Here is a 27,325-nt window from a genome sequence, read left to right on the forward strand (position 1 = left end):
TCCCAATCATCAAACGAGTTTAAGAAGTGTATTCTGAATATACTCAGGTACAGGTACTTTATAATCAATTATTAACTTCTATAATCTTACAACAGGATTGGAGAGCGAGGAAGAGTCTTATCTTATACCTACATGAACCTTTACCACAGAAATACTATTCAGAGCTTTTAATGATTGTTTCACCCTCTGATACACTTCGATCACTGTTCTGTATGTATTAGTAGTTTGCTTATCTTTATGTTGATTGTGTGCAATCCACTTACATTGTTGCCCTGTGTACACAGTGCACCCACGCAGAAGTGAGACATCGACTCTCTTTTGACTCTCCTGTGTGAATAAAGTCCATGAGGTTAGCTTCATTTCAGCCATCCACAGCTAATACACAGGGACCATTGACTGCAAAATGATATGCCTATGAAATCATCTTGTAATTGAAGCTAAACAACAGTTACCCTGAGCTGAGACATACTACAACAAACCAGACTGTTTGCCTCCTGCCTACATTCACCTCCTGCAGATCTGCCAGGTGGATGACTGCAAAACAAACATCAGATTCTGGAGGCTCCAATGCATTCCTTTATGCCATACACACCTACTGACACACACCCACAAACACAAATATTCTCAAAGTAAGTTTAAAGAGCAAACTGGATTTTTCAACTACCTCCAGAAACAACTCTGTGAACAGAGAGTATTGTATAATAACCACTGTATCCTGTTTGGGCTTAACTTCCTGATTTGCATTATGTCAGGAATAAACATCATACAACACAATACAGGAGAAAGTAGTAGCCTATATAAAAGGAGAAAACATCTGACCAAAAATGTATTATTATTTTGGACTGTAATAACACTTGGATAAATAACTATTCATCACGTCGACAAAAGAGAACAACAATAATCATCATGCACATATCTTGAGATTACAGAATTCACTGGAAAGATTGTTTTTGTCAATAAAGTGTAATGTTTAACTTCGAATAGATGGCGACATCTTCCGGTTTAGAAACGCTAAACCAGGAAGCATAACCGGAAGCTGTATAAACTAACGGAATCGGACTGTCCTTCAATGTAAATTCTCTATGATATGTGAAACTAAAATTACATCGTTTACCGTACCACCTTGGCACCGTTATCTAAACCTATAATAACACATTTGTTTTAAAAATAATTTTGGTATTTTAATGCTTAACAAACGGTAAAACATGTTTTGTCAGTCCGGCAAAACTTTATTTTGAAAGTCTTTACCGGAACAATGCGTTAATTCTGTCCAGCGCTGATACTTGAACTTTTCAATAATACTACAGCTTGCAGTGATGTCTGTGCTGCTTTGCTTCATAGCGGGAATAGTTTTCTTTTATGTAATTGTCTACTATGGTGTGTTCAGAGGAGCCAGGTGCTACAGTTCAGTACGGCTGAAAGGGAAGACGGCCATTGTTACAGGTAACGGCATCACCTGTTAGCCCCTGCTAACCTGTTAGCTTCTTTCAGACTGTAAGTTCATGTTTATGTAAACATGTAGGAGTGTCTCTGTTGACTGTAATACCTACCTGAAAGTCGTTCTGTGTCAAAAACTGCACTGAATCACCTCTTACAAAGTTATTATATTATAAACTGATTGAAATATATAAACACCTGAAGTCAGACCAGCAGAATTAACACAGGTGCTGCATGGCGTCTCAAAACAAGTTGGCATATGGTACAGAGATTGACTGATCGATTGAATGAAGGATCAGGTCGGCCGAGTCGGTGATCTCTTTTATTGTCCTTCTTAAAACACACTTTTATTGTTGAGACTTTTTGAGACTTTTCTGTTATTTTTAAACAAATCTTGATAACTTAATTTAATTTAATTTAATTTAAAATGATTCTTCTCTCCATTTTTTGCCGACTCTACATTAAGGTCTATTTTATTTAGCTGCCCCTGCTAAGCACTGTGTAACTCTCATTTTGAAAAGTGCTCTGTAAATAAAGATTATATTTTAATATTATTAGAAAGATGTGGCTTACAACAAGTTACTTCGGAATGAACTTGGTACAAACTCTCTTTAGTATTAGCCTATCACTTTACCTGCAAAGTAAAGCACTTTCCAAGTGACATTTTCACGACTTTTAATACCCAATGTATGAAACCTTCTTCATATATTTTTTATTTTTTAAACAGATTTTGAAACAGTTTGCTATAAGATATTTTATAATATTCATTGTACCCTTATCTCACGTATACCGTACCTCACCAAGAAACAACAAACACATATTTTCCTTATTGAATCAAATTCCCAGAGTCCAAATTGACATCTTCAAATGTCTGTTTTGGTCCAACCAGCTGTCTGAAACCCAAAGACTCTTCATTTACCAGCAAAGTTGTAATGTTTCTGCCTTAAAAATGACTGAATGGGTTTATCGTTTGTCAAAATAGCAGCTTAATTTCTGAGTAACTATGTACTAATGACGGCGTGCTGTAGACCCAAATAAAACAGACATTGTTTGATGTGACATGAAAAGACCAATGTTTTGTCTCTGTAACGGGCTCTTTTACAATTTGCTGAATGTGATTCTTTTTCCTGTACAGGAAGCAACACTGGCATTGGAAGGGCTACAGCTCTGGATCTGGCAAAGAGAGGAGCCAGGGTGATCCTGGCCTGCCGCAGCAAAGAGAAGGCTGAGAGTGCTGCGTTCGACATCCGCAGAGTAAGTACTCTGAGAGATACAGAGGCTGGTAATTTGTCATCAATCATAGAAATGGGTTAGGATCAGTGCCAGGATTTCTCTGATGGACACCAACTACCGGCATTCTGTTTCAGCTGTGGAGCACCGGTCCATCTGAGTGGCAGCTTCACTGTATCTAGCAAGGGCTGAAATCTGTCTTACTACAGCTCTATGAAGCCAAAATAAACAGATGTAACTGAGATTTAATGACAATAAACAGGCTGAGAGGATGCTGAAATAAAAAAAAAAGAACATTATTTTTAAATGTTTTAAGTTTTGTTTTTTAAAGGTCAGCAAGGCAATTTCTTTCATCAGTATTTTTAAGTTCTGCTAGATATTTGAATTACTGCCGGACTGACAAAGTCCTGATGTCCTTCAGGAGAGCGGGAACAATCAGGTGGTCTTCATGCAGTTGGATCTGGCGAGTTTCAAGTCTGTTCGAAGCTTTGCCGAAACCTTCCTGAAGACCGAACCCAGACTGGACCTCCTCATCAACAACGCAGGTGAGGGTGTGAAAATACAGCAGAATATTCCTTTTGTCTTTTAACTATCTGTTTGTTTTATAGAACAGAAAGAACTCATCTATATTCTGTATTCCAGGTTTGATGGGTCCGGGACAGACCGAGGATGGTTTTGGCATGGCGTTCGGGGTGAACCACCTGGGTCACTTCCTGCTCACTAACCTGCTCCTGGAGCGACTGCGGCAGTGCGGTCCCAGTCGAGTGGTCACCGTCTCTGCTCTCCTGCATCGCCTCGGCCACATCGACTTCCCTCTGTTGGCCTCTAAGAAGGATGTAGTGTCAGGTCAATCTACCTGGCACAACTTCCAGGCCTACAGCAGCAGCAAGCTGTGTAATGTGCTCTTCACCAGGGAGCTGGCCAACAGGCTGGAGGGCACCAGTGTCACCTGCTACAGCCTGCACCCAGGTACGTGCTCACTTACATGGTTTATACAGGAAGTTTGTGATGTAACAGATCCTGTGGCAGCGACTTTGGAGGTCAAGATCAGGCAGGAAAGCATTTGCATTTTCACTCACGTTTTGACATTTTTAAGTCTTTTCTTTAGCTGTTTATTTTTATACTTACGAGAACAAAGACAAGACTGATAGATGTCAATCAAAACGCAGTGTATGAAAACGACAGCAAATTTCAGAATGGACATCTTTCAAATTAAAACATTTTCTTTAGTTGTTTTCAGACACAAAATTTAAAAATAAAAAGGATCTAAAAAACAACCCAGAAATAAAGCAAAGAACAAGGCTAAAGGCCTTTAGTCCAGTAACTATAAGAATGATGTCAAAATACCTTTGTGTCTACCTGGAGCATCATCATCTCTGTTGTGCATTTATTATCGACTTCTAAAATACAAATATTTGATCTTATTATCATGTATGTACTGATGCCTGAATATCGACACCTACCACCAAGTTTCATGAAAATCAGGACAGTAGTTTGTCAGTAATCCTGCTAACAAACCGACAAACGGAACAGCAGGATGATTCATTTAGCTTTAGCCTGACTCGCTAGTGAAATATGTTGGTGAGACACTGTGGTAACTTTTTATGAGACACTCAGTGAAGATAGTTTTCATAACAGCCGTATTTAAACCTGAGCTCGTGTGGACACCATCACCTGCGTGACATTGGAACAATCTGCAATTACGTTGTTCAATATTGCGCTTATGATACAAAGTGCGATAAATAAAGAAATATTAAAGAGTGCAGTCTCTCTGTCGTTCTGCATGTTTTACACAGTACCTGTGTTTGCAACATCTCCCTCCTAAATCCAGAATAAATCCAGAAAGCTGAGGGGAGCTGATAGCTGCATGTTCTTCATGTGATCGTGTGAAAGCATGGCTGTCATACCCAGGGCTCCATCCAAAAAGCATGGCTTGTTTACATAAAATAATTAGCGTGAAACATAGCCTGCCTGACGTATATGCGTTTCTTGTGCTCGCTGCAAGTTTCTATTAAGACAATAAGCTTTAAATTCTGGTGACTTTAAGGATTTGAAAAAGGCTTTTCTCAGCTTGTGGACAGTTTTAAAAATATAAAACCTCCATGGCTCAAACATTTTAGTATAAAAAGAGTCATGCTCACTTCCTCTGAAGTTCAAAGTGTGCTGTCAACAGTTTTACAGATGTGTCTTTTATAATGGTGGTCTGCTGTGTGTGGGGCACAATGGGATTTTTTTCCTTCTGCAATACCACAACTGGCCACTGGAAAAAATTTGAGGCAAGGCTGAGCAGCTGTGCCAGTTCCAGGTTTAAATTATCCTCGTGCTTTTCTTTTACTGTTCATAGCAGAGGCGCACTTCCCATGGAGAACTGGCTAGACTATTCCAAATGCATACATTACCCACAAGGCCATTTTCCTTAAAGGGGAAGGCCCAGCTAGTAACTCGAACCAACAGTCACTTTGTTCATTAAGGGTGTCTGTTCTAACTGACCAATGAAATCGTATCGACTGAGGCTCTTTGTCGTCGGCTAACTGAGGTCGACAATTTAGAAGCGACCAGATTCTCAAGTATAAAAGTCTGTGGTTTTGCAAGAGCAGAAAATGATCAATCTATTGCTGCCACTAGCTTGTAGTATGTTAGAGTAGTAAGATAAAGACCTTCCCATAATCCCTGCAGCGTTAACAGTAAAAATGGAGCGCTTCATGTGTGTTCTTCCTCCAGGAGTCATCTACACAGAGCTGTGTCGCAGCATGAGCCTGTGGCTGCAGCTCCTCATGTTTCCCTTTGCCAAACTCTTCTTCCTGAACCCTGAGGGGGGGTCCCAGACCACCCTGCACTGCGCCCTGCAGGAGGGCATCGAGCCTCTCAGCGGACGCTACTTCTCTAACTGTGCACTGCAACAAACGGGAGCTCAGGGACGAGATGATGCTCTGGCTAAGAAGCTGTGGGAAGTGAGTGAGAGGCTAACTGGCCTATCATGAGAGGCTGATCCAGGAGCCGTGGGGACTGTGAACACTGTGAGCCTCATCAGAGACCTCTCAGGACTCCAGTGTGATGTCTGCTTTCTCATGCTCTGAGGCGTGAAGGAGGAGGATCTGTTCACTTAGAACAGAGACTAAAGGATGATTTAATATTTTCAATAACTGTATTACCTCCTTACATTTTTATAACTATGGCTGATACGGACAAAGAGCTGAAGTGCATCTGGTAAAAGGTAAAAACACTGAATAAAAAGCAGTTTCAGACACAGGATGTTTTTAGATGAGGCTCCCGTCAGTGTTCAGTGTTAACAGGGTGTTTGCAGGAGCTGAGTTACGCACTGAGGTCTCCTCCAGGTAAAACAGTGAAACAGCTTCATGTTTAAAATCTCTGAGAAAGAATTGTGTTATCAGAAGCAACCAAGCTAATATGGCTGTAACATGACACCCTATGGAAATGACAGTACAGATGTGTTTATTTATTTTTATAATGTTAATTAATTTCAAGACAACTGAAGGAACATGTAAACTAAAGCCACACATCACAGTCAAAGGTTGTGAGTCCTCTGTGATGCTAAATGAATATCTTATACCTGACAGTTTGGACCGTCCTCCAAATGCACAGAGCTTTTGTCCTCTGGCTTTAACTTCATATCGACTGACCCTTTAGTCGCCTTGCTCTGTTTGTTTTGGTTTGTTTTGTGTTGTTGTGTTTCCTTCTGAATATCCTGCTTCTGCTTTCTATTAATAAATGCTAATGAAGTATATTTTAAACTTGGTAGTAAACTTGAGTCTCCTACAACACAAAGCAAAGTGAAACATTTGAATCCACTGCAGGTTGTCTGAGCCGTGTGTGTCCACAGGGGGGCAGTAGCGCAGCACAGCTGCTGCAACAGGAAACGCAGCGTCTCTTGCAGCGTGCTGTTCCTTGGCCGTTGTTGCTTGGAGCAAGGTTGTTGAGGACCTTAACCCAGCGGACCTATGGATTCTGTTCATTATGAGCACTGATTATTAACACGCGTAGGCATGAAAGCCGGGTCAGTGTGTGTGTTAAGAGAGGTGCTCTTGTAATTACTCAGTAGGACATTCTTCTGCGCAGGCTTCTCCTTTAACCTCGGTGTTGGTGGGGAGGAACACACTTCCACGATCGATTCCTATCTCCTGCTGCCTTCAACGCTCCCTCTGTCCCCTTCCTTCACCCCCCCCCCCCCCCTGCTGTCTCAGCTGCATGCTGAAAGGACCTGTGCTAAACTTCAATCCTCCTTGAGGAGCCGCTTTAATGACAATCTTTTCTTCTTCTGCCAGTTATAGTTCAGCTCTTCACCTCACAGTTAGAGGCAGGAGGTCAGGAAGGTCAACATCAACCCAAACAAGAATACAAAGTTTAAGAACAGTTTCAGTGTTATCTCCACATGACGACCTGGTGATTACCCTGTAGACGGGACAGGATGGAGACGTTGCTTTTAAGCTTTTTAATGCTTTTTACATCACCAACGGGAACTCTGATTTATTTCTACTGTACTGAGATTGAAGCAGAAATATCAACAAGGACAAACCAACTCTTTGCAGGAACTTTAAAAATCCTTAAACAAGTTATTTTTTTCTTCCTTGAACCCTCTAATAAAACAATATGTGCCCGGATGGACGTATTTCTCCAGAACGTAGACGTGCACCCAGCGGCGAGCTCCATAACCGTCTCAGTGAAGCTGTTCGTCTTTAACCCTTGAGACTTTGTCGTCAGGATCTTTTCTTAAAGCTAACCAACAAATGAAACCAGTCGCTCACAGTTTGTCAGGTCAGGACGTCCAATCAGAATACAGACCCACCTTGGAGTAGACTTTGTTGTTGGACATTTTGTTTAATCTAAAAGTCAATATATTTGAGTCGTCCGATGCTCCAATGTAAGGTTCTGATGGTCAGTGTGAGTATTGATCGACAGTCGGGTCACTTTCTTTTGAAAATCTGCAGGAAGTCTGGTCACGGCTGCAGCCCTGCAGCAGTGAAGCTACAAGGAACAGAAATGTGTCTTCTTAATGAAACGAACAGAATGATCTGTGTGTGACGACACAGCCAGGCTGAGCTCGGCTGGAGCTTTACTCTGCATCAGGAAACACTCGAGATCACAGTTTTGCTTGTTTACTAAGAAAGTGTCAAGACGACGTCAAATTTCAAACTGATTCTTAAATACTGGACTTCACCTGAAGCACACAGTGTGCTCATTTTAAACTCCCTAAGAGTTTTAAACCTCTAAAACGATACAGAAACCTTTTTCATTAAACTTAACACATCGTCACAGTCAAATGTATCTAAAAAATAATACAGGACATTTGGAGAAACATATAATTTCAAATAGACAATACAATACAATAAATGACATATATGGATCCTTAAAAACACTGGAACAAACGTTAAAACGTTCACACTGTTAGCTGCAAGACAGAGGACACGATGCCTTCTCCATAATTTCGTTTATTAAATAATACAACAGAAAGTGTGAGCAACTGTAAAGTGTCCCTCTCCTCTGGGAGCTCATTGGACAGGACAGCCGTGTTGTTTCAGGCTAAAGGTGTTGGGCTCAGCACGCTGCTCCTCTCCTCCTTGATCTATAGCTCATAGACGTTCTGTCAGTGCCGCTCTCTCTGCTGTTTGAGAAGCAGCTCATTGATGACTCGTGTGTGCTGTTTGCTTTGGGCAGACTCCACCGCGCTGCAGTACTTAGGGACTGGATTAGTGCATCAATTAGGCAGCTATTGGATGCATAGAGCCCCGCTGATTGATTCAGATGCTGTGGGAGCCGCGTGCAGGTTGTTTGTGTGGGGACAATATCAACAAGCAGGCGGAAAACTGAGAACTTGCTCTCTTTTCTATTTTGCCACTTTTATAATAAACAGATCTTTTTTGGGATCATAGCATCATTGAACGTCGGGACGAGCAGCTGTAAGCCGACTCTGCAACCTGAACTTAACACGCAATAACTGCATTTAAGAGCTTTTATCATACATTACTTTAGGAGGTGCACTGCTCTTAGAAATATGAAGGCTGTAAACGTCCAGAAGGATAGGACGTGTTTAAGCTGGTTTAGTTTCTTTTAATCGGAGGAAACTAGCAGTGAGCATTTTCATGAAATAACCAATGTCTCCAGATCAGACTGATAGTTTCCAACACAATTACACCTTAACCCTTTAGACCTCGAACGACCCCCGACGCACCTGACATTTTAAACCTTCCCAGTGTATCAAAACAGGGAAATAAATTCCCATCTCTGTATTGTAGATACTCTAAGTTGCCATTTATAACCAGAACTGGAAACACTTTAAAGTTGCGTTTAGTGTTTTTTTTCAGTGGTTTATCACTGGCTACAAAATCGAGACACAGCTCCGCCTGCAAAATGTTTACATCTTTATTCACTTATGAAAGTTTTAATTTTGTGTTGCGAGAGAAATCAAAGGAAAGGAAGGAAGGCAAGCGCTCTGTCTCTCTTGCAAGCATGCGTGCACATGCAACCATGGAAATACACGTCTTCTCTTTAGGTTGAAGAATTTTTATATCTAGAACAACTACAGTCACTGCAAGACATGTCAGCGTCCTAAGTGATGAATCAAATCACTGAATATAACTTCTCTTTGCTAAAAATGCAGTTCGAGCCACTCTGCAGACAATGAAAATGTTCTCACCGAGTGTTGAACGTGAAGGCCCATGCACACCTTCAGATTCCAAAGACAAGGCGGGAGAGGACTCCCACACGCCGTCCTTTTACCTGCAATTTTCAATAAACTTTATTAGAAGTACAGCGCTCTCCGGACCATTACCAGATAACAGGTTCAGTACGAGGACCTTGTTTTTCTCCTAAAGTTTTATTACAGGTTAAAGGAGAGTGTGGGAGTTTTCTCTTCTCACACATCATCAGCAGAGAATACGAGCAAACATGTCGCACAGATAAAACGCTCTGATTGACAGGTCTCTCAGCGTGCACTGAAAGGAGACACGTGGTTCTCATGGGGGATGTGGGATGTGTTTCGCAGGAAATTGGGACCTGGAGTTTTTGCCGTTTTATAAGCTGCTCTACAGGGAAGTTTGTCCTCCCTTCTTTGTCACTAACAGCTGTGCTCTAAGGGTCTTTCTGTGCATTAGTTTACATTAGTTGGTTAACAGCATCTTAAGGAGACCCTAAAAGTGACTTTGAGCATCTGAATGAGACGAAGAGGGCCGTGAAAAAGACAAGTTATTGTAATGAGCAACTCTCACAATCCAGGTGCATACACCGTGTTTACATTGAATGTTTTGTGGGCACCTTAAAAACCACGTGGGGATGGACTGTAAGACAAAGGGCCGTTTTGTTAGAACCTTAAATGTAGTGTGTTTGTCGTCACGTGACGGAGACGGGGGGGGCGACATTTAAACAACAAGGCGTGTTAAACTTAAGTTTAAGTTTAACAAAGTGTTAAACTCATATTCAACATTAAATCCCCCCTCGTCACCTCTTCCCTCCAGACGCTCCTCACTTTGCAGTGTGAACACACACACACACACACACACACACACACACACACACACACACACACACACACACACCCCGTCCAGCCCTTATCAGTATCAGTGGGGGTGTCGATAAATAGAAGCATCCTCTGGGTCTTGTTATTTCCTCCTCCGCAATTAACGTTCCCATCTGCTAACCTGTGATTAACGGTGTTTACCGATACGCTGCGGCGTGTTCGACTGCTCCAGTCACAGTACACACCTTCCTCCTTCCTCCTCCTTCCTCCTCCTTCCTCCTGCTTCCTCCTGCTTCCTCCTCCTTCCTCCTGCTTCCTCCTCCTTCCTCCTCCTCCCATAGAGGAGCTCAGGCTGTCACAGTGAGTGTTACTAAACCGTTCTCTGGGAGTCTCTGTTGCTTCTCACACAGTGGTGGAAAAGTTATTATGATGTCATAGTGTAGTGTAGATATATTAGACTGATGTTGATCCTTCAATAAAGGTACAGTTCATCATTTTATGATCTCAATTAATGAGTCCAGATCACGGCCACATTTCCCAGGAACCCCCTGACTCTCTTGACTCCTTGTGTTTGTGATATCACCCATGAGTTTCTGAAGGGAAGCTTTGATTCAGGTTTATCTGCTGCCATCTTGACACAATATTTAAATTTGGAGGTTGAGCTCAGGTCAGACCAAAATCTGGCGTTGCATCAGAAATGGTCAAACCAAACCCCATTCAAAAAACAGTCATTTTAAAGTAGTGTTCTTGTTGTCTCACAGACAGACCTGACAGAGCATGAGTTCAGCCTCTCTACAACCCTGCCTCCTGATGTAGTTCTCTCAGCATCCTCTCAGCCTGTTTATTGTCATTAAATCTCAGTAACATCTGTTTGTTGTGGCTTCATAGCGCTGTAGTGAGACAGATCTCAGCCCACCTGTGACTTGCTAGATACAGTGAAACTGCAAATCAGCGGAGACAGATGGACAGGCGCTCCACAGCTGAAACAGAACGCCGGTAGTTGGTGTCCATCAGAGAAATTCTGGTACTGACCCGAGCTCACAGCTCATCACACTGGGCACTGGTCAGCCTCGAGGAGCTGGAAGACGACAGTTTGTATTCAGCTGTTTGGATGTTGTGATGGATACACTGTATAAAACACTCCGGCTCAGCGTGCAGGTGTTAATAGAAGTTTAAATCATGTAAACTCTTCTCATTAGTCTTTTAGGTGTGTTAATGATCCTGCCTGTTTCCCACTGTGCCTGAACGCAACATGACACAGACGCAGAGAGAGAGAACCTGCAGCATTTAAACACCTTCAGTCACTTAAAGGTAAACGAGCGCGCTCTCATGCTTTCTGCAATTTGCAACGATGTAATGAGAAAACGCTGCTTGCTGAGCGGAGATTGTAAAACAGCAACATACAGAGAGGTTATTGCTGAACAACATATTAATTACACTGATATGATACTGCTTTGTTGGTTGCTATGGTAACAAATTGCCAATTAGCTGTGCAGAAAAATGGACTTTAAGACAGTCTGGAAAAAATAATAAACCTGAACCTAAATTATAAATCCTGTGAACGGAATATTTGTGGATTTCACCCAATGTTCAATCAAATATCAGAGTAAACTTCCTGAAAGAATTTAGGAAGTTTAGGACAATGAAAAATGTTAGGACAGAATGTATTTTTGGATTAAGATTTTAAATTTGAATCTAAAAACAATCAAACAATTCCGGTAAGATCAGAATGATCAGTTTGGCTTGCAGCTAAACGTAGCAGCACGTGTGTGTCTAAAAAATTATCTTTAAAACAAACAACTGATCAACGCTTTCAAACATGTAAGGCTGTTTTTAATTGATCATTTTATCTGCTTCCATTTTAAACATAACATTTTGTTAATTGATTTTTTTACAACCACTGAAAAGCAGCAGAACAAGCATTGAATATTTGACATGTGTTGACCTTGGAAGCTGTTATTGACATGTTTACAGATCCAGCGGTTATGGAGCAACGTTAGCATACGTTAGCGTACAACAGATCCCTCTTGAAAAAGAGACTTTAATGTTGTCTTTCACCAGGTCATATAAAGCTATACATGTATAATATCTACTTAATATAAAAACCAAAGGGAGGCTGGTTGGGCTCAGTTAGAGCAGGCGATGCACTCGAAGGTTACATCCCGGTCTGCCGATCATTTGGTGCATGTCATCCTCTCTACTCCCCACATTTCATCTCTCTCTTCAGCTGTCCTGTAAAAAAAGGCAAAAGCCCAAAAATTATACGTGCATATATAAACAAACAAAAAAAAAGAGTATAATTTGTTGTATTTCTGAACAGCTGGTGAATTTACGTCCAATATGTTCTCTCCTTTTATCTCAGTTTTTGGTCTCTACCTGCCATCAGGTAGGTTTTTGTTTTTTTTGTGCTGCAAGAGTCAATCTAAACTGTGTAATGATGATACATGTTTATGGTTTCATCACTTTGACTGACACATTTACATTTTACAGTGTCATTCACTCCACAGTTTATTTAAAAACATTGATTTTTGCATCTTTAAGCTCTATAAATTAAAAATATTATATTTGTTAATTTGTTTCTCAGTTTCACAAATATGTTATGCCCTATATGTGGCACTTTTTGATGGTGATGTTGTCCTGTGAGCAGCTGGAAGCAGAGGACTTGTTTTGGGAGCCGAGAGTCAGGCATACAGACGACATGTCCAGTCCGTCTCAGCTGGTGGTGGGCGATGGTGGCAGTGATGGGGGGGGACGTTGGCTTGAGCAAGGATGCTGCTGTTGGTGCGTCTGTCTTCCCAGCTGACCTGAGGGTTTTTTCTGAGGCACCTTTGGTGATGTGCTGCCGACATCTGCGAAGTGGTCCAAATTTTCCAGTCTGGTGTTTTCAACTGCGATGGTTTTGAAAAGGGGGGGAGAATTTGTGTTTCTGTTGGATGGTGGCTGATGGGGATCTGAGTCTCTAATATGCCGAGAGCCAGACCAAGCTGAACGTGTCATTGTGCGACATATGTGAAAGATCACGATGTGTGTTTTGAATCCAGTCCAATCAAGAGGCAGCAAAACAATCCAAAAGACCTCTTTATTGTCTATTCCTCATAGGGCACTTTGATCCTCTTTAAGTGTATGGAAACAAGTGGATCTAACGTGTACATGTGAGACTGAGACAATATAAGAGCGTCTGCAACGTCTGCAGCTTGTTGGCTTTTGAAGCCAACAACAGACACCAACAGTTTTCTCAAGGCTGCAGGTTTTCTGCAGCTTTTCATCGGAAATTGATTGAAAAATTCCGCAGTAGAGACACTATCGATTTCAGTGATTGTGAGTGGGCGAGAGGAAGCCAAACATCCCGAGCCGGCTGTCGCAGATCGAAGTCAGCTGTCTGCACAATTAACACTACACTGTATGTACAATAGCCTGCATGGTAAGTGTCCCTTTGTACGTGTCGGGCTATTTTCCTGCGAGTGTAGTGCAGGAATGTGTCTCCCTTTGTGATGCTGGACTTGTTTACTCAGTTCACAGCTCGTCGTTCCGTCTCTGAAGACTTCAGACACGAGGTCAGGGTGAAAGATTAGATAAACATTTATTATGAAGACACAGGGTGACCTCCAAGGACTCTTTAGGTGTAAGAGGTGGTTTGGATTTGGTTACGGAAAGTAAATCAAACTACACACACAAAACACACACGCACACACACACAGAAAAATACACAGACAAACAATCTAACAGTGTGTGAGAGTTATGATTCATGGAGTCATAAGAGCACCATAAACATATTTAATCTGTTAATGAATACAAAAATAAATGCGGAAATATGAAGACAAATATCATTAAAAATAATAATAAGCGTTCAGCATATTCACACATTTTATTAATTATTTCTGTATTTATTTGAAGACCCGCCCAAAGTCTGTTGATTGTTTGACCCTTCAATGAAAACAATATGGGTGAACATAATAACATAATACAGAATTAAATAAAAAAACTAAGAAGAAGAAATAGAAATCGGTGAAGAAATATCAACTAAATCTCCATGTCTAATTCTATAATTCATATTTATTCATTCCCTTATTTATTTAAATATATATTTAAGATAAGATCGTCCTGTATTGATCCCCAGAGGGGAAGTTATTTCCAGATTTTTTTTTCTTTTTATTTCTTTCTATTTCTTTTAGGCAGCCATGTGTCAAAAACAAAAACAAATCTCGGACGTCTAAAGCATTTAATTATTATCCTCTTCTTTTGAGAGTCAAAACTTCTCCTTCATATAGTTTAGTTTGACCCTAAAGGTAAAAGTTTGGAGCTACAAGTTCAAACACATATCCTGTATAAAAAGATGGCCGACATGACAGCTCTATCCTCTCTCTCGCCCCCTGCTGCCTGGCTGCAGTATAGCTCATAAGCCCCGCCTCCTCCATGTTAACAGATGGGACATGAGTCAAACAATAAAATCAAAATACACGTCAAATACATTTTTCTCACACATGGTTTCTGTCATTATAGTTAGTTCTTATCATGCTGATTTACGTCCAAGTGTTCATTTTTCTGACAAGTTTACTTTTAAATAATTATTTGATGCTATAAAAAGGGGGTGTGGCCTCATGATTGACAGCTCTGTTGATAAATACGGCTCCTGCGGCCGATCAGTTCCGGATTAGCAGAGTTGAGGAGGAACGGCGAGAGGAGATGTGACAAAAACAAGTTTCCATACCTGTGAACGTTAACCTCAGACCAACACAAAGAAGCTGTTCTGCTGTTAAACACGCCGGTGTGGCTACGGGGTCGCCACCTGCTGATCTCGCCTGCGCAGACTCTGGCTCCAAATGACATCACCATCGCAAGATGGCAGCCCTTTCACGGGGCTATTTTGGCATCAGTTCTGTGCAATGGGAGCAGATGGAGACACGTCGATCACCTATATATACAGTCATTGGCTCAAACACAACACTGCTTAGTATGAGATTGCATGTATGTTTGGGTTCACCACACATCGTGATGCTCCACACTACTGAAGTGTAACAAAACAAGACGAGGGGAGAAGTCCGCATGCATCACAGGTTTAAGTTATTCCCACGATAAAGCTGCAACAATGAATTGAGAAATTGATGACATATTTTGATGATGGATCAGTTGTTACATTAGATGTAGTTTTTTTGGTGATTTTACAAGGAAATAAAGTCAAACTGTTCCTGGTTCCAGGTGTCTAAATGTTGTAAATGAAAAGTGTTGGTTTGACCAAAAAAAGCTATTGTAAGACGTCACTTTGAAGTTGGAAAGTTGTGATGCTTTTTTCACACAAACTTTCAGATTGTTACCGTAAGTGTACGAAGACTTGACATTTGATGGACTAAATAATGAATGAATGAATTGTCAAAATAATCTGCAAATGAATCGGAAATAAAAAGATTTGCAAGTTACAGCCTCCCTGCAGTCCATAGTGGCCATGAGGTGATCTCTTATCAGTGCAACAAGCAGGACAGAAGTCTGGGTCAACAAATCAGGAGGACACGACCTGGTTGTGTCTGCACTACAAGTTTGAATCTGAATGCTCCTCTGTAGTCTGAACTCTGAAATAAATGAAACGGCTTTCTTCCCATCCATCATGTATTAGCTCTTCACTTTGTGCATCCCTCCTCATCCTCCTGTTCAATCTCCCTCTAATATGTTCTAACTGTTCCAGCTGTTGTTGCATTTATAGTTTAATAACTGCACAATGTTTCCCTCTTCGGCCTCTTTAGTCCTCTTCATTTGGGGAGGATGTACGCAGCTTTTGATGTGGGGGACCTGGAGAGGAGACATGTGGAGCCAAACTGCACCTGAGCTACAGGATGAGAGCCCCTCAGACCGGACCCCGTTTGGGTTTCTACTCCGAAGCCTCCTTTAGATATTTGGAGGAGCTTTGAATCAGACGGACTGACACAGACACCTGGTGCACCGAGCGCTCTGACAATGCTTCATCCAGTCCTAACATATGCTCTCCCGCACAGACATTTAGTTTTAAAGGGGTTAAACAGGAACACAGATCACTTTTACTTACATTAACCTGCACAGACAAACAGACAGAGTGTGTCCTGTGTGCTTTGCTGGATAACAGAAGACCCACCACTAGCTGGGAATAAACAGCAGAAGAGGAAGCGTCATCAATATCAGTCACTAGTTATTGATTAGCTCATTGATTAGGATGGGCATTGTGCATGTGTTTTGAAGAAGGGGAGGGGGGTCACAGGCCGACCCGGTTCTCCATGGCTGCTGAGGCTCATGGGAAAAGACGTTTTATTTTTAGCTTCCTTCCAGTCTGCAGGGAGGTGTCTTAGTCTGAAAATGACTCAGCATAAATATTGTGTGTTACAATATGTTGCAATATGCTGTTCCAGAAGATCAAACCGGTGTGGCAGCTGGGTAACACACAGCTGTGGGGTGGCTAACTGTGATGTGAGTCTGCACAATATGTTCAGGGATCTAAACGTTGGTCAGACGGACCACCTCTCTGGTCCAGGCTGAAACATCTCAACAACTATTGGATGGATTCCCACTGAGTGTGGTTAAGATGTTCATTGTATTTCATTGATTATAATTAGTGTCGTAAATCGTGTGTGTGAGTGTTTAAAACTAGTGTGGCGTAGGGAGGAAAAAAATAACCACAAAATAGTTTCAAAGTAACATTAAAGAGATTTATTGTTGAACTTTCTTAAAGTGGCAGAGTTGCATTTCTTGTCCTAGCCACTTCCTGGCTATAAGACATAATAACTTCTTCATATATTCTTAAAAGTGTATTCCAGTAAACTTTCACCTTATATTTACATATTTTGGGCTCTGAATGACTAGGTACCAAAAGTTGTGGAAATGCTCTGGCAGCCATGAAACAACAGCAATGGCTGCAGCATTTCCCTGGTGGCAAATGTGTCCGACGGGCCCTCGCAGAAGACGAGGGTTGCTGGCCTACTGCTGCACGGATTGGTTAGTTTGTTTGTGTGGACTGGAACAAACCATTTAAAACACTAAAGTGAGACAATAACCCAAACAAGCCAAATTGTCGAGGCAGGGGGAGACCAGCAACTCCCGTCTTCTGCAAATTAAAATGATGTTTTCGTCAGTGGAGTCCGGTGTCTTTAAAAAGAGCGATGTGACGAGTGTTTCTGGTCAAAGGTCTATCTCTGTAGGGATCCTTTCTGTCATGTTGTCAGACACTTAGAAGAACAATCTGAGCCTGTCAGTGGAAACAACAAGAACTGTTAGTGGACACACTTTCCCTGTGATTGTCCCAAAGGATTACATTGCAGCCATTGCGACCCATTCCAAGGTTGTTGACCGGAATTCACCTTTGACCTGCTTGTGGCAAAAGATAAAAATGTACATCATCTTGGTAAACCATCCATCAGCTGTTGAGATATTTGTCTGAACTAATTTGATCAGGGGTTATTCCCATCTCTAGAGCTAAACTAAAAACAGCTTCATCTTTTCATCTTTTCGTTTCAGAAAAAGCAGTGTACTGTCGAACCCTCTGCTGCCTTTCCGCACCAAAAACTCTTTGTGCTGATTCATCGGTTTCCGGCTCGGGGCCCTCAGAGCTCAGTGAAAACATGTCGAGGTCGAGTGTCTGACTTGTAAACTTGAGGGCTTTTGATTTTGTTGATCCAAGCACAAGTCGTAACAGTAGAGCTGTAAGAATCTTGAGCTCTCCTGCTTGTTTCTCAAGACAAGCAATTACACTCAAACACCTTTCTGGCTCTCCGCACACGTTGTTGACCCTTCAAGAACTTCTCTTTGTGCACACACACACACCTGTGCGTGTCTGAATCAGTGGCTCTTTCTCCTTTAAATCCTTGAAATGTCCCACCTGAGGAGGCTAAGCTACTTGTTTTTCATTTAGTGCGGCTCCTCGGGGACGGCAGCACCCAGAGGACTGTCAGAGGGAGGGGCGTAGGCCGGTCAAACTCAGCTGCAGCAGGCTAAAGGGTTTCTGGGTCACCGTGTTCAAGATCAATTTTTCAATAACTGTGGAGCTCCAGTGAGGTTCATATGACATCACTGAATACAGACGTGACCTCAAATGACGTGTCATCGTAGGACAACACTTTTTAAAATCTGTATTGATGCTAACTACATCAGTTTTAAGCCACTTAAAGACGTGCAAATAACATTTTTCAAACAGAAAGTTTTGAGTTCAAACTAAGGGAACAGGTTTTTATCTGACTTAAAGCTGCTGTGAGGATCTTTCATGTTGTGTGGATGCTGGCGCCCCCTGTGGACAAAGTGGTACATCACTCTTTGCTGATCTTGTCCTGTTCATGTGCTCATGTCTTTGAAGAGTCAAACGTATCACTCACTGTGCATCTTAAGGTGGACAATGTAAACAAGGGCTGTTTCTGCAGCACAGATGATTGTCCCGTTTGTCCCGTTTGCTTTGGTAGCTCATAAAGAGGCATCAGTATTAATTTCAGTGTTTTATAACCAGCTAAAAACTGCACATGGAGGAGCTTTAATACAGTTATTTATTTAAGAAAGCAGCCATCTTAGTATCTTTGCAGAGTGATATTGTTGCAAAAATGTGTGTAGAAAGGTCAAAGGCCAGAGATAATTTGTTTTTAACCTTGTGTTCGTGTACACAACCGTCTGCGTCATGAACGCATCTGTTCACGTTCTCTGCACTGTGTGTGTTACTGGAGGAAACCTCTAGAGGGCGCACCAGAGAGCTCAGGCTGTATGCAGCTACTGTATGTGCGGGATGTAAACAACAGACATGGAGACACTCGAGGAGGTTACTGTGAAGTTCGCTCTGAGCTCACAGCAGAAACAGCTTCTGTCTGTTCGGTGGACAGAACACACCGTCTGCTCCGTCCCCGCTCCGTCTCTCCAACATGTTCCTCCGTGCTCGGACGTAACGCTCCCGGACTCCCGTTTAGTTTTGCAGGTTTCCACGTCGACTTCTAAAACAGAACTTATCTGTCTGCAGCTGTTTGACAGGCATGTTTGTCTCTGTGCAGCAGCAACGACACATCGTACAGATGTGGATCATTGAGGACTTGGTCTATCAGCTCTTGACATTGTTGTCCCTGCTGCTGTGTTGACCCTGTCACACCCCCTCTGCCTCTGGATGTGCATACATCCACTTTTGAGGAAGTGCACAGCTGACGCTCCAAACAGAGGCAGGGAACGCGGGGCAGCTAACATGCGCACGCAGATGCGTCGTTAAAAGCAAGTTTGTCTCCAGCTTAATTTCACTCTGGCTCAAGAATTCAATATATGACTGCAACATCGGTAATCAGGATGTTTCCTCTCTGTATTATTTTCCTCAAAAATCCCATGTAGCTCAGGCTTGTCCTGTAACGGTCTCCTGAGCCAGAGGGCTACAACCTGGCAAAGCAAATCATTAGTAATACATTTAAAGTTATTTACATCTTGTGCTTTTATAAAAGCTGCAATACTAGAAAGCAGAAGCCATCTTATCTTCCCCTCTGCAGCCTGATGTCTCTGTCGTACTGTTAAAAAGGAAAAACAACGAACGTCCTGGGATCACCGTGGACAGGAGTGTGTCTGTGTTTAAGCGAGTCATGCTGCAATGATCAGATCCTCTGAAACACACACACACATATACACACACACACACACACACACACACACACACACACACACACACACACACACACACACACTGTGTATTTCACCCCTCTGCAGCTGTGCGAGCCGTCCTGCCTCCCTGTGCCAACAGTCAGTGTCACAGAGCGGCGGCGGTTGTGGCGGTTTTTGAATTAGAACGATCGCTCGGGGCACTTAGTTAACTTATTATGGAAAACCCAGCCCTCTCACACACACACACACACACACACACACACACTCGTGCCTTTTGATAAGGCTTGTACCCTTGTCAACAAGCACACAGTTTAATTAGTGTTGATTGTTGTTGGCATGTTCAATAGTTATTAATTAGAGCGGGGAGGGGTCCCAGGCTTGATTGCACGCCCGGAGCTGTGACGCTTTGTGTCGTCTCACACTCAGAATAACAGAGATGCTGTGAAAAATCAAAGTGTGCTGAGGGTCGAGGGGTCGGGGGCTGTGACCCCTCAGAACCACTTTTTAACTAAGAACATATTAACTAGCGAGGTGTGGACAGGAAGTCTGCTGCTAGACTTTCACTGTCAACTTCAACTGTCAAGAAAGTTTGATTCAGCGGCCAGCTCAGGAATGTTTAAGGAAGTTTAAAATACTTAAAATAATCTTTTCATTACTGTTGTGTAGTATAGTTGTTTTTTCTCGCTCAGAGCTCCCCCTAGAGGCCTGGAGACTTCTGTTGTGTTGACTGGATGTGCAGCTTTCTGCTGTTGCATGTGTGGCCTTGTTTGTATTTGACTTCGCACTGTTTCTGTGTTAGCAGTATGTTTTGTTTTGTATCTCTGCAGCTTGGATTTTTGATTGCAGCACGTTTCTCTGTTTTTTTAAAATGACGTAATCTACAAGTTACGTGAATCTACTCTGACTAACTGACCTTACTCACTCTGACAGGCTTTGTATTGATTTTATCTTTTCATCGTTTCTGTTTGTGGTGTGTTGTTTGGTCTGTGGGCAGCAGCAGCTTCAGGATGTTTAGGGGAGCTGTGGGGGGGCTTGGGTGGTGAACGTTCGTCATTCCCATCAAACCATAAAAAATCTGAATACAGAAAAACGATTTTATCTCAGGAATATAGAAACATAGAAACAAATATTCTGTGCATTAAGAATGATAAAAAACAATCCTTCGTCACCACTAAAGCATCCGTGGATTTACACAATACTTCACCTGTGAGCAAAACCAGCTGTAGAACTGTCCAGAGGTTAATATAGTTCTACAGGAGAGGAATTTAATTAGCAATACACACCACCTTCTAGCTGTAGCTAACATACGCACAACGCTCACAGCAGAAAGAGGTGCATCTTTAAGCTCACGATGCTTACGTACAATATTAATGCACGTCAGTCAGACTCTCCTCTTCTTCATCCTCCTCATCCTCATGGTTATGCTGCATGTTTGGTATCACAATGTCCTCCATCATGTTAACATCCTCCTCCTTCACTCTCCCTCTTTTTTTGTGATAAGAAAATCCGGTAATCACTTTTACACACTGTTTACTGCTGTTACTGTAACTTCAATCATGAATATAGTTTAGTTTTTTATTGTATATAAGCCAGTTTGATGTTTCTATGTATATTTTATTCTATTAATATGTTCTACCACACAGTTGTGCTTCGGGGGTCAAGCTAACACCCTACCAGCCCCTCCCTCCTGCTGTCGTTGTCTCTGGGTGTAGTGAGAGCTGGATTTGATATGATGACAGTTTTTTAGAATACAATCTGGACATGCTTCTATCAGACACTGCATGTGGAAACAGCCTCAGTATTAACAGCCTGACTCCCCTCTGCAGTCTGTCTCCTCCGGAGCTGCACTCGTATTGACCTCCCTCTCCGTGCTGCGGGGCTGACACTTCATCAAGAGGCCGTGTGACAGAGCAGGAGTGACGAGGACCATCCTCCCCCCGCCGCCTCTTCCTCTCCGTCCTGCTCTTGATGTGCCTTTTGTTTGGTGCCTAATGACAGCTGTGATGGAACCGTCATGCTCTGTGATCACACCGGCCCGCTGCCCGGCCTTCTTCTCGCTGCCGCTCGCTCTCCGTCTCTATCCACCCCCAGCAGCAGCACACAGAGCTCTGCAGGTCAAACACAACCCTTATCACCCCTCATCTAAGGTGGCACCACATCAAATCTCATTTCTACTTTGTTTAGTAAAATATGCATCTGTGTACACACATGTTTATGTATATGCTGCCATAAGCTGCAGACAGGGAGGCCCAGTGGCTAAAAATATCATTTTCTCCGGCCCAGGAATCGTCTGGAGGGTTCATTGGAAACTTGTGCAGCTGGGTGCGTTTCCTGCTGTTCGCCTGAACACATACCCTCATTCGGAGACGGTGAGCAGCTCTGCCTATTAAAATGTAAATTCCCTCTCGGTGCAGCGGCAGTCGAAGCAGCAGCAGCAGCGACGGCGGCGGGCGAGCCCAGACGGGGATGCAGCGGGGAGGGAAGGGGAGGCGGGTGGGGGTGAGAGGTGTATGTGCTATAGGCAGGATCTGTCTTTCAGCATGCAGATAGGCAGCATGTGGCTGTGTGATACGCTGCGCTGCCGGGCCCTTCAGCGGATTTCAGGGCCCGGGAAGGAAACAAAAGGTGACGGGGCCATTCCTCTGATGCAAGCTCACTGTAATAGACTTTATTTTTTTATTTTGAGACTTCATGCAGGCTCTGTGCTCATGTTTGTGTCCTTCTTTATTTATATTCATACGACTTTCAACAACTAAACACTTTCAGGATGCAGTTAATTATATTTCTCTGCCAGTTATATTAATAAAGACTCACACACCTTTGAAACAAGGATGGTAAAACCTGAATAATAATAATAGTAAAAATAGGATTCTGACAGTTTTATATTGTGATGTTTTGACACTGCCGGATAATTTTAATGTCACTTCCTGTGAATATTTGGTGCTATAGAATAAAAAAAACAACGATTAAATGTGCAGTATGTCGCTGTTTATTCAGAGTAGACCATATGGTTTAAGGCTTCCTTCCTCTTACCACTAGGTGGCGATATGACTGATTAATAATGTGATAAAAACGTGTTCACGTTGGGCTCTTCCCGAACATTTGGGCAGATTGGACACTGTTCATTTGGTTTACAACAACTTCCTGTTTTCTAGTGAAACATCAGCACGGCCTTTGACGAACACTGAAGATGTAAACCCTTCCTGGTCTTTCGTACACACTGAACAAGGGTTCGGATGAAGCGCCTAGCAGCTGTCTGTTCAAGTATGTCTCCTTTAAAAAGCCCAAAATACTGTGAAATTTCAAAATAAAATTAAAAGGGCTGACTTCCTGTCTGGTTTTGGTGATGGCTCCAAGAGGCTTTTGTTTTGAAGGTCTGGACAGGATAAATATAAACATGCGTACCAAAGCAAACTTTTCTCATACCAAATTAAATGATCACTTCTGATGCACCTGCAAAGTTTCATGAGTTCATCTGAGCATGTTTAGTCTCTAAAAGGTTCTGGTTACGTGGCAAATATAAAAAACCTACTAAAAGCAACATGACCTCCACCACTTCATCCATCAGCTGGACCCGTAGAAGAAGAAAAACCCAAAAGAGTTCATAGATTTTATGAGTTAAAGATTAAAGGTAAAGACAGAAGGTAAAATATCATTTTATAATTGATAAAATAAAATAGACTTATATATATATATATGTATGTATATATGTATATATATATGTATATATAATTTAAATATAAATCAATTCATAAAATGTACACACGTTTGCTTTCTTTTTTATATTTTCACTTTGATAGTATTTTGTCCACTTTCTCTATTTATGTTTGTAAATCTGTGAAAGTTGTATTAATGTTTTTATTACTTTGAGGGTTAAAACATCTAAAAGATATTCCCTCTGTAACTCACAGTGTGACAGTGACGATCACTCTGGACTAACATGTCTATTCAGAGACACATTAACTACACATGTTCATGTTTATATGTTCAGCTCTCACCTGGTTTATTTTCTGCCTTTAGCTTGGATTAGTCCCAGGTGATCAAACTGACTCTAAGACGTGACAGGATATTGATGAATGATAAGAACTGTATTGTGTAACAGTAAGCTGAGAGTGACTGGCTTCACGTGTGAGATCTCAGAGTGTAACACTAGATGGCGCTGCGATCATGCAGCAGCAGCTCACACAGTGCAGGAGCCACTCTTACCACATCTCTGTGTGCCTCCACATGCTGAACACAGAAACACAGCAGAAGACTCCTGCACACGACTCTGTTGCGTGGCTCTATCTGACTTTTTAACAACTGGAGAAAGTAAAAGGAGAAACTCAGCAGCTACATCTGAATTCTTACTTGTTTTTAAGACTCCAGGGTCTCAGAGGACTCGGGCGGTCGCTGAAGCTCATTATTCCCTGAAACAGAGACGGCGGTGGAATTCACCTGCTGCTGTGACAATAAGTTACAGGCTGATTAACGACAGCTGCCCTCACAGAGCTGCTGACCTTTCTCTGCATCATCAGATTTGATGAATAATCAGTTAGTTCGTACACTTAAAGAATAAAGCTGGTGCACACATGAAATCACAACAACACAACAGTGACACCGGGAGGGAACAGAGGAAGCTGTCTGAACTTCAGCTGAACTTCAACTATTACACACGTGTCTTCCAGTCACATATAAACTATAACCAGGTAGATTAAATGTAATTATAACAAGAGACCAAAGGTGCATACGACACTGTTACATCATCCTGTTATTCTAAACAGTATGGTGGTGAGGCTGCAGATTCAGACTGCTGATAAACGCTCCCCTCGCCCTCCCCTCTCAAAGCGTGTAGACGAACCGACGCTGGCAGGAAATCTCACAAAAACTACCCTAAAGCCGAGTTTGATTTGTGCTCTTAAGACACATGATGGATTATCAGAACAATTTAAGCCCCACTCAGTGTATTTTTGTACTTTATGTTTTTCTGAGATTGAGCAAAATGTTCAACAAATAATGTGCGGCTTAATTTTGAGCTAAATGTTGAAAAGTTTCTGCTGTTTCACCAGAAACTAGATGATTCACAGAACAGCAGCCAAAACATTTAAAAAGAAAAAGCAACAATAAAATGGTCAAATTTGAAAATGTCACTTAAAGTTGATCAAATGAATAAAAAAAGAATAGAAAACAAATGATTTAAACTAAAAAACTGAGGCAATAAATGACGAGGCAGCGTTAATAAAAGTAAGGTTTCTTTTTCAAAGGTCAGAATGGTCCCCCAGAACTGTCTCAGACTCACCTGTGGATTTCACTGTTAATATATAATCATATATTTCCATATGAAGAAACAAATGAGTCAAAGTGTTGTTGCAGCAGACGGCTCCTCTCCTTCAGTATCTGACTGTATTGAATCACAAGTTTGCTTAAAGTCTCCGTAATGGAGGAAAATCTGTGGAGACGATTGTTCTGAATACTGATTGACCATCTAATGCTGTGACACCTGCAGGAGACGACGTACTGCACACGTGAGTCTGATCCTCACACACGTTCACATGACTTCATTTTTACTGAGATGATTAGATACACAAATAAAAGAGAAATTATTGTGAGAAAAAAGTCGATGGAAAAGGTGTTAAACCGAGGTGGAATGTAACTTGTGATCAAAGCCTAAATGATCCATTTATGTCCTGTACCATTGTGAAAGCATTATGTCTGTTAGTATGTTCATGAAATCACCACTAAAGACTCTTTTGTTTAAAACTAGTCTTTAAACTGACTCATTTTAAACTCAAATATTTACGTGTCCTCGAGCCTGAGCTCTGGAGTAGGTCTGCATGCTCTCTAAAACCCCTCATCGTTTTCCACAGTATGTGCCAACATTTCACTTAAACGGCTCGATGTCCTGTTCGAGTTTATTAACGAAAAGGAAGAAGACCAAGACAGTGCAGATTTATTTAAACAAAAATTAAAATTCAAAAGTTTGACTTTGTAATCAAAAGATTCAAAGGAAATACAACAGTAATACAGAAGCTTCGAGGAAAGTAAGATAGCTGAACTGGCTCTGAGACAGGGGAAGACAAAGACTAAATACACGACACTATAGCATGTAGTATACAGTATGTAGTATCTTTATACTACGTACTGCATACTGCGTTGGGCAGTAGTCTGTAGTGTGGAGCATCTTTGTAAATTCATTCTGCAGTATGCTGCCAGGCGCCAGTTTCCGGTTTTGGACAAAAGCAAACCTCCTCCTCTTTAGCTGTAGCGCCCCCTACTGCTGAATGCTGCTGCTGTCTGCTTTTTTAACTGCTGTGACGTTCCAGCACTTTGCATTGTGGGATACAGCATTTTTTCTGAATCAGTACGACATCCGGGTATTTTTGGCATACTGCACATTTTGCTTTTGTTTGCATACTACACACGACATTTTGGCCACATCAGTACATGCTGCTCGTATTGTTTGGCATTTCGAACACAGCATGTGGCTGAACCGAAATGAGACGGTCTGCTCTACAGAGGATTTCCTGTTTGCGTCGCCAGCTGTTCCCGCCCCTTACCCTTGCGTCACTAAAAGCAGCTCCGGTCACCTAGCAACAGGTAGCTAACTTAATCTATTATTTTACATATCAATTGTTTCAAGGCCCGTTTCGTGTTTTTACCACTTGTATCGCAGCTATTCGATGGAGTTGAAACCAAAAACTTTTACATTTAAAGTGTATTCCTCGGCCCGCTTGAGAGTCCAACATCTCGTTTGAATTTGCGCGCAGCGTTGGGCCACGAAGGATGCACCCGATGGCTCCTTCGTGGCCCGGGAAAAGAAGGACACATCTCTAAAACACACAATTATTTAAATACAAAACCAAACAATGACAGCTCATGACACTCGATGAAACGTTTGTAGCTGTGGTTAAAAGAAACCATCGTTAACCTCTGATAGGTGACGGGATGCCGAACCGTTCCCACCTTTTTATTCCTAACAGGTGTGACCTCTTTCAGCCCGGTCTAATGAGACGTTTTTAATAATTATAGATTAAAGAACAAAACAGTAAATAATGAGCAAGTCAGAGGCTTGTTGATTACCGCTTGGAGTCTGAGCTGCCACTGAAATACAAACAGATACCTGCCATGCATGTTGGTGCGTATGTTGCTAGGTAGCTAAAGCTAACATTAGTATCGTTGGTACAAAACATGGACTACAAAATAAATCAGCTGTTGATTCCTTGTGAATAATAAGGGGTGAAATGTACTCCTAAATGTGTGCTGCAGTGCTTTAAAGAAGAAGTATTGCTCCTACCTCTCTGCAGGGAGACGACAGAAACGATTCACAGAATGTGAATTATCCTGTGTAAGGTCGTGCATGCATTACAGCTGGACCTGCACTGTACCTGCTGTATTGTACTGAGAAAGACTGGTGGTCCTTACCCTGCTACCCCCACAGTGTTTCTGTAACTGGACTCCTCATCTGTCCTAATGTGTCCAACAATTCAGAGCACAAAATAGTCCTCTTCCTCCTCACTGAAATGGTTTGTTCTCTCCTACAGAGATGTGAGAGTTGAAAATTGTCCACCTGTCGTTTTCAGTGAAAATGAATTCCAGGTCTCAGCGATTGTCCGGCCTCGTGTAATTTAAAAGACTGCTCCA

General features: G+C 42.0%; 1 protein-coding gene across 1 annotated transcript; it reads left to right on the forward strand.

Moving 5' to 3' along the window:
• The first annotated feature begins 1,316 nt into the window (after positions 1 to 1,316).
• Positions 1,317 to 6,371, forward strand: LOC138604574 (dehydrogenase/reductase SDR family member 13-like). The gene is made up of 5 exons (XM_069676514.1): positions 1,317 to 1,443; positions 2,573 to 2,691; positions 3,089 to 3,212; positions 3,310 to 3,636; positions 5,389 to 6,371. The coding sequence occupies exons 1-5, from the start codon at positions 1,317 to 1,319 to the stop codon at positions 5,646 to 5,648; spliced, it is 957 nt and encodes a 318-aa protein (XP_069532615.1). The 3' UTR covers positions 5,649 to 6,371.
• Positions 6,372 to 27,325: the final 20,954 nt, after the last annotated feature.

The sequence above is a fragment of the Semicossyphus pulcher genome, unplaced genomic scaffold (genome assembly GCF_022749685.1).
Source record: "Semicossyphus pulcher isolate SPU_LCO1_2020_fin unplaced genomic scaffold, fSemPul1.0.p SCAF_26, whole genome shotgun sequence".
NCBI lineage: Eukaryota > Metazoa > Chordata > Actinopteri > Labriformes > Labridae > Semicossyphus > Semicossyphus pulcher.